This window comes from Salmo salar, chromosome ssa07 (genome assembly GCF_905237065.1).
Source record: "Salmo salar chromosome ssa07, Ssal_v3.1, whole genome shotgun sequence".
Lineage (NCBI taxonomy): Eukaryota > Metazoa > Chordata > Actinopteri > Salmoniformes > Salmonidae > Salmo > Salmo salar.
The window spans coordinates 26,818,582-26,826,761 of NC_059448.1; the positions used below are offsets into that span (position 1 = coordinate 26,818,582).

The 8,180-nt window shown below is 39.6% G+C and overlaps 1 protein-coding gene across 5 annotated transcripts; it reads left to right on the plus strand.

Annotated features, from left to right (window-relative positions):
- The first annotated feature begins 781 nt into the window (after positions 1-781).
- Positions 782-6,196, plus strand: LOC106609024 (apolipoprotein L3-like). Of its 5 annotated transcripts, XM_045721812.1 has the most exons (9): positions 782-953; positions 1,546-1,690; positions 1,904-2,006; positions 2,194-2,297; positions 2,375-2,458; positions 2,742-2,803; positions 2,951-3,596; positions 4,009-4,197; positions 4,295-6,196. In XM_045721812.1, exons 7-9 carry the CDS (start codon positions 3,516-3,518, stop codon positions 5,168-5,170), a joined length of 1,146 nt encoding a protein of 381 aa, XP_045577768.1. In that variant the 5' UTR covers positions 782-953; positions 1,546-1,690; positions 1,904-2,006; positions 2,194-2,297; positions 2,375-2,458; positions 2,742-2,803; positions 2,951-3,515; the 3' UTR covers positions 5,171-6,196. The 5 variants fall into 5 exon arrangements, with proteins under 5 accessions (XP_045577768.1, XP_045577769.1, XP_045577770.1 ...); XM_045721813.1 differs by lacking the exon at positions 2,742-2,803; XM_045721814.1 differs by lacking the exon at positions 2,194-2,297.
- Positions 6,197-8,180: the final 1,984 nt, after the last annotated feature.

Below are 8,180 nucleotides of genomic sequence, written 5' to 3' on the forward strand. Positions count from 1 at the left end.
GGTGATTTAAAAAGGCATAGTCAATCAATCAATAATATAACAATACTCTTAGCAAAAAAAACTTGCCTTTCATTTTCAATATGTAAAATCTATGAGAATAGAAAGGTTCAGCACTTTTGTGAAACATCACAGCGCAGTTGAAAAATATATGGCAAATAGAAATCAAAATTGGATGGTGTTCAGAGATAGATGGGAGGGGTTGAGTGGAGCTGAAGGATGGGACTAAAAACAAACAGAAGATAACTACCGTAAAATATACTGTGTCCGTAAAATGTATAAAGTATGTACAAGCTGGAAGTAGAAGCCTAAGTGTTGTTGTCCATTAGTTTACTCCAATAAGGGAAGGGATGGTAGGGTTAGAGAAAAATAATAAAGGAAAATACATTAAAAAAAATACATTTGTATATTTTCTATTTTTACTGCAAAAATATGTGGAGGATTGGAAATTATGCAGACAGTTACATTGATGGAAGCCAGAATCTGCCTGCAATATTAAAGCTGATCTACCCATTATGCCCCCCCCCTCCCCCAAAAAATAATAAGAAGAAGAAACACACAGCTACAGAGGACAATAAAATCAGGAAAAAACGAACAAGTTGACAACATTAAACAGCTCTTGTTTCATCATTTGAACTTTACTTCAGCCTAAAGGCATACAATAGGATTTCCTGTAAATCACATGATCTGAATGTTTTGGTTTAGTCCAAACTTCCCTATAGTCTCTCCCAGGTGACACACTGGTTGATAATTCATCCATTATTGCTTAACATGTAATGCGGATATGGGTGTGTTTGTTTGATCAAACCACATAAGTAGAGGAGTCCTGCATATAAGACTGGAACTCCTATTCAAATCGTAGGTAAGGTAAGACAGCAGCACAACCAGAAGACAGACAATATTCAAATCGTAGGTGAGGTAATCCAGCAGCACAACAAGCAGACAGACAAGCAAAGGTAAACCTGTGTTAATAACATATACACCTTACTGGTATGTTTGTTTTATTAAAAACCAATGTGTTTATACACTGAGTGTACAAAATATTAGGAACACCTGCTCTTTCCATGACATAGACTGACCAGGTAAATCCAGGTGAACGATATGATCCCTTGTTAATGTCACATGTTAAATTCACTTCAATTAGTGTAGATGAAAGGGAGGAGACAGGTTAAAGAAGGACTTTTAAGCCTTGAGACAATTGTGCCATTCAGAGAGTGAATGGTGTATTTGAACGGGGTATGGTAGTAGCCGCCAGGAGCACCGGTTTTAGTGTGTCAAGAACTGCAAAGCTGCTGGGTTTTTCACACTCAACAGTATCCCGTGTGTGGGAAGCATTGGCGTCAACATGGGCCAGCATTCCTGTGGAACACTTTCGACACCTTGTAGAGTCCATGCCTCAACGAATTCAGGCTGTTCTGAGGGCAAAAGGGGTGAAACTCAATATTAGGAAGGTGTTCCTAAATGCTTTGTCACCTCTGTGTATATTAAAATGTACTTTATTGATTTAAAAAAAGGTGTACATTGCTAATTGACATGAGTGAAACACAGATTCCAGTGAAATTTAAAGATGGGGAAAACACAGAGTGTCCTAGAGAAGAAAGGATACACTATCCAGAAGGAGGTAGAGAATGGTGTCATCGCTACTGACAAACATGGTGACCAGTTTGTCATTAAAGAGATCAAATTGAATGAGGTAAGTGAGAACTATTTGTTATTTCTGAATCGATTACATCTTAGAGTTTTTGGGAATGATCACAGAGGGATAGGATACATAATTGGTTTTCAATTATAAGCACCTCTGCAGGTACGAAAATAATGATTGATAATGACATGTATTCATAAAGATAAACTAAATAATTAACATGCCTATATCTTTCAATAAGCCACATATCATTTGTTTTGACAGACATCTGTCCTGAACTCCAGTGCTGGAGATATTGTCTCAGAGGTTGAAAGCCTCAAACAGATTTGTCACCCCCACATTGTAAGCTACAAAAACTCATTTCTAGGTAACTACATCATTAACTTTGTTGTTTTATTTGTCATTTTAAGTATTTCATTTGTTTCAGAGACAATGTATTGGAATTATAAGTTAATACAGTATCAGCAAAATCAAAAAATTAACAACTACAGTATTAATATGTTGCACGATTAGTATTCTCAAGTAGTATTCACACGCAAAATACATTTTCACAGAGGATAACTGCTACTATATAGTGACAGACCATTGTGCAAAGGGAAATCTCTCTCAGAAGATACAAGAGCAGATGACTAACCCTACAGAAGAGTACTCTGAGAAGGTAGCTGAAGTAATAACTAGAGGAATCCACATCACATCATTTTAGGCAAAGCATACATGACTTTGATACCTTCACAGATTATGGACTGGTTTGTCAAGATCTGCATGGCCCTGAAGCATGTACATGACCAGGGCCTTCTTCACAGAGAACTGAGACCCCAGGTAATGCTAATAAAACATCTTGTAAAGGTTATTAGGTTATAGATAGCCTGGAAATAAACTTAAAGAAAAAGGAGGGTTTATAAAATGTAAGATTTTATGTAAAGCCTTGTAAAACAATCAACTGCATGTCATGATTTGGGGGGGGATTGTTGACTTCACAGCGATACAAATAGAGATTATTACACCAATGTATGTTATGATTCATATCAGGGCCGAAATTAAATAATGGAATGTCATAAACTGTTGCTTAACACCTCACCTGGTATTTTCTTATCTATACTAGAACATACTTCTCACAGAATTTGAAACACTTCGTTTGGGAGCGTTTGCAATTGTCAATGATAAGTATGTTAGTTTGGTAATTCTAAAAGGCTCATGATGAATTTACACAACATACATTAATAGCTACATCAATTAATAGTTTTGTATTTTTGATTACATAAATGAGTAGGAAAAAAAATATTCTGTTAATGTGCCTATTTTTTTTATTAGGACTACCAACGAGGATGGAATGGTGGGTTATTTAGGCCCAGAGGTTCTAACTGGTGAAATGTATGACACCAAAGGTAGAAAATATTTTAGACACATATTTAAATATATATTCCTGGAAAAATGTAAGAACATTGAGGTAATAATTTACAATTCCCCTAATTGTTCAAGGTAACGTGAGATGAGAATGAAATCACAAAAGCTAACAAAACATTTGATGCTAGGTAACCCCTCATTTACTGTAACTTGAACCCTCTGTCACAAGGCCTACGATGTGGCATCATAAAATGACATGATATATGTCACAAGCCATACGTTAGGTAAACCAGGCCAATAAGATGACCTAGACAATAATGAAAATGTGAAGTAAGTTGACATTTGCAGAGATCTACTGACATGGCTGTTACACCACACACATACACACACACGCATGTACGCACATGCACACACAGTGTTACCATAGGATATGTTTATGAAACATTTATAGAGGCTTTATAACAGGTGTATATGTGTAAAAATAAGAGTGAGGGTTATGCAGTGTAAAATAATAATAATTACATGAGAATTAATGTACTTATTTTCCATCCTTTGCAGTGATATTTGGTCCTTGGGATGTGTGCTGTATGAGTTGTGTATGCTTCAGGGTGCAGTAAGTAATCCTGCATTCAAATGCTCGCTGTTATTTCACATTTTCCAGTTGGTGAAGTTGTTATACAACATGAGTGCAGTCAAATAGTTTTAAAGTAGAAATAATTATTCAACCAATGAGGTAAGTGTTTACCCAGCTAGCTTAAGATAGCTAACATTGACAAAGTTAACCTAGCAACATGTATCTTATAGAAATTATTAAGATTGTAAGATTGCTCTGTTTTATCAATTTTCAGCTGAAAAGTTAAAAGATCAGACAACAAAAACTTGTAAACTCGGGTTGCAAAATTCTGACTTGAAGGGTCGATCAAAATCCAATAATTCTGACACAAGTTGAACTTGTTCTATTTTGCCTGTCCACCACCTAGATAATGATGGATATTGTGTGATCATAGACAGTTCTTTCTTCTCAGTTCACTGCAGAGAACACAATCAAGCTCATCCCCCAAATATTGGGAGGTTCTTACCCATCTCTACCAAAGAGCTTCTCACCGGAGATTTGCGACCTCCTGTGTGACATCTTCCAACAAGACCCAACCATTAGGCCTTCAGCTGGTGAAATCATGGCGAAACCCTTCATTATCAGTTTCCTCACAAAAAAGGTTTACTATGAAATATCAATCGTTCAATCGTTCAATATGTCTGGTAACCATCTACATTTTCATTCATTAATAAACATGTATTCATTAATTTCTATAGAGTGAGAAAACTGTGGAGGAACTCCAGACAACCTTGTACAAGCTGAAAGCTCTGGCAGATGGCTTGGAGAGTATGCACAAAGGCACCACCATAGGCAGTCTGACAGGAGGTGTTATTGGGGCAGCTGGAGGAATCACCTCTTTAGTCGGGCTCATCCTGGCTCCCTTCACTTTGGGCGCCTCCCTGATCATCACTGGGGTTGGTGTTGGTGTGGCTGTCGCTGGTGGAGCCACAGCAGGAGTATCCAACATCACCAACATGGTCAATCAGTCCACCGACCGCCTAGCCATCAAGAACATCATCAAAGAGTTCCAGGAGAAGATGAATTCTGTGGTCATATCTCTACAAGACATCGCTGAGGGTTTGGAGACACTCATGCAAAGTAGCTCTTCTCAGATAGAAGGTGCCGGTTTAAATGTAGAGGCCGCTGCTACTGCTGGGGCAAGGGCTGGGAAAGGTATTGCGGGCACAATAGAGCTCTTCAGACTACTCCGGGTGGCCAATATTGGCAAGGTGGCAGCCCAAACTGCCAGGGCAGTGCGTATGGCAGAGGTGGCGACAGGAATATTTTCTGCTTTTTTTGTAGCGGTTGATATCTTCTTCATTGCCATGGATGCCAAAGAGATCCACAACATCCGACAGGCGAAGGCAAAAGAACAGTCTGTTGATACCAATAAGTTAAAAGGGATGGACACCGACTCCACCACTGAGCTGAACCCTGGATGTGAAGAACCAAAGGCTGAGGTCAAGTCAGAGACCATGAAGTTCATCCAGACGATCAGACAGACAGCTGAACAGCTACAGGAGAGCCTGGACGAACTGAGTGATGTCATCTCGTTCATTCCTAACATAGAGGATTGTTACTTAGACGACTGACCTACTCAGTGATTGTACGAGATGCATAAACAACAGATCCAATCATACTTTAAAATGCAACTTGTCTGCAAAAGACAGGCATAGGCAGATTTCCCTTTTTATTCCCAGAACCTGACTTAAATCCTTAAGACATTGCTTGTACAACTCAGCTACGATAACTAAGTGGTAAAGATCAATATCACAGACGCCTCTACTTCTGAAACATTTCATTTTATATCATAACCGTGTCATGGAACTATTCTAATCAAAAGGAGAGACTTTAACATTTCTTCAAAACAAGTCAACTTTATTATTTAATTACTGCAGTAATGGAGCTTGTCAACGAGCCCCCCCCCCCCTCACCGTAGGTGATTCGTTGAGAGCCCAACCAGCAGGACTAAGCCACAGCATTTTATAGCAAAGTCCATCCTCCTGGATGTTCATGACAAATCACAGATGTATGGAATGGGTCACAAGGTTAGGATTCATTTGAAATATACTAATAATTCACAGCAAACAGTATCTGCTGTAAAGACTGTTCTCATTGTGTAAAAACCAGAGTCTGGCCCCCAAGTCCATACTGGAGCCATCTCCCCCGGTACCCCAGTAGAGAAATATTAACTCATGCTTTGGAATGCGTTCTTGTTAGGCTTATCACCCAAAGACATCATAAGCCTTCCGTCAGAATTAAATCTGCCAGAGGCCCACGTTCAGTTCACGCAGACACAGTTTTAAGAACCCTCTATTCTGTTGCATAAACAACCATTTTCTGCAATTACAGTATTATAACATAATCTTGCAATTATCTCCACCATAACCGTCAGGATGATTTGATCTGTATATTATTTTCATCAAACAAATTGTATTAAAATAGTAAGCAACTGCCAAATGATTATTGTCAATCTATTAATACATGAAGGTGCATAATGATTGTATAGAATTATATTAATAAAACATTGACTGATATGAAACATTATACATTAACGTTTCTTGGTGGTAAAATTATAAAGATCAGTTAATAAAAAATAAAGTATATAATGCACAAAATCTGTCTCTTGGCCTGATGATGGTAGCCTTTTCATGCACAAATATACACTGGTAAACCCTGTTAAAATACAAACAACCAATATATTTTCAAAAACTTTAATATTTAGCAGCCTGTTAGTATCCAGTACTTGTTTGTGTTTACCTGTATCCTGGAAAATGGACCTGTCTGGGAATGGCCATATGTTAACACACAAGGACAGACTTGACCTCAGGTGAACCCAAAGAAACACATTAACCGTGTACACATTCTCCATGGAGTCCTTGGAGTCACAAAATGTCTACACTGTAAGGCACTGTATAAAAGCATAAAGCTAAATTACAATATTTATGCTGCTAAGAATACTCTGTTTGAGTAGTTCCATTTGTCCTTGAACATGTAGCCTTGTTTCCCTGAGTCCTAAAGACACGGTAACATTGCGTAATGTTTCACATGTAACGAGGCGTGCACACCATCCACCGCTTCATGTATATAACTCGCTAATGTTCAGTCTCTGGATATAATGTAGACAAGTTCAGAGCGAGAATCTCCTTCCAGAGAGACATCAGGGATTGTAACATACTCTGTTTCACGGAAACATGGCTCTCTCGGGATACACTGTCTCTGTCCGTAGAGCCAGCTGGGTTCTCAGTATATCGTGCAGACAGGAATTAAGAACGCTCCGGGAAGAAGAAAGGCGGGGGTGTATGTTTCATGATTATCCATTCATGGTGTGATTGTGATAAATTAAAGAAACTCATGTCCTTTTGTTCACCCGACCTAGAATACCTCACAATCAAATGCCGACCGTATTACCTCCCAAGAGAATTCTCTTCGATTATAGTCACAGCCGTGTATATTCCACTTCAAGCCGAAACCTTGACAGCCCTCAAAGACCTTCACTGGATTTTATGCAAACTGGAAACCACATATCCTGAGGCTGCATTTATTGGAGCTGGGGATTTTATCAAAGTAAATGAGGAAAACGCTACCGAAGTTCTATCAACACATTGACTTTAGTACTTGCGCTGCTAAAACACTCGACCACTGCTGCTCCAACTTCCGGTATGCCTATAAAGCCCTCCACCGCACACTCTTCAGCAAATCTGATCACGACTCCATTGTGTTCCTCCCTTCCTATAGGCAGAAACTCAAACAGGAAGTACCTGTGCTAAGGACTATTCAACGCTGGTCTGACCAATCGGAATCCACGCTCCAAGATAGTCTTGATCATGTGAACTGGGACATGTTCCGGGGTAGTTTAGTCCCAGGGTCCTTAGCTTATTGCTGAGCTTTGAGAGCACTATGGTGTTGAACGCTGAGCTGTAGTCAATGAATAGCATTCTCACATAGGTGTTCATTTTGTCCAGGTGGGAAAGGGCAGTGTGGAGTGCAATAGAGATTGCATCATCTGTGGAGCTGTTGGTGCGGTATGCTAATTGGAGTTGGTCTAGGGTTTCTGGGAGTAATGGTGTAATGGGAGACATGACCAGCCTTTCGAAGCACTTTATGGCTACAGACGTGAGTGCTACGGGTTGGTAGTCATTTAGGCAGGTTACCTTAGTGTTCTTGGGCACAGGCTCTATGGTGGTCTGCTTAAAACATGTTGGTATTACAGACTCAGACAGGGAGAGGTTGAAAATGTCAGTGAAGACACTTGCCAGTTGGTCAGCGCATGCTCGCAGTACACATCCTGGTAATCCGTCTGTCCCTGCGGCCTTGTGAATGTTGACCTGTTTAAAGGTCTTAATCACATTGGTTGCGGAGCGCGTGATCACACAATCTTCCATAACAGATGGTTCTCTCATGCATGTTTCAGTGTTATTTGCCTCGAAGTGAGCATAGAAGTAGTTTATCTCATCTGGTAGGCTCGTGTCACTGGTCAGCTCTCGGCTGTGCTTCCCTTTGTCTGTAATGGTTTGCAAGCCCTGCCACATCCGACGAGAGTCAGAGCCGGTGTAGTACAATTTGATCTTAGTCCTGCATTGAAGCTTTGACTGTTTGATG

Excerpts from the sequence above, each read along its gene's own strand:
- LOC106609024 (XM_045721812.1), top strand. The coding sequence starts at position 3,516 with ATGTACTTATTTTCCATCCTTTGCAGTGATATTTGGTCCTTGGGATGT. Across the intron at positions 3,597-4,008 it reads TGTGTATGCTTCAGGGTGCA|TTCACTGCAGAGAACACAAT; the intron begins GTAAGTAATCCT and ends CTTTCTTCTCAG. Across the intron at positions 4,198-4,294 it reads TCAGTTTCCTCACAAAAAAG|AGTGAGAAAACTGTGGAGGA; the intron begins GTTTACTATGAA and ends TAATTTCTATAG.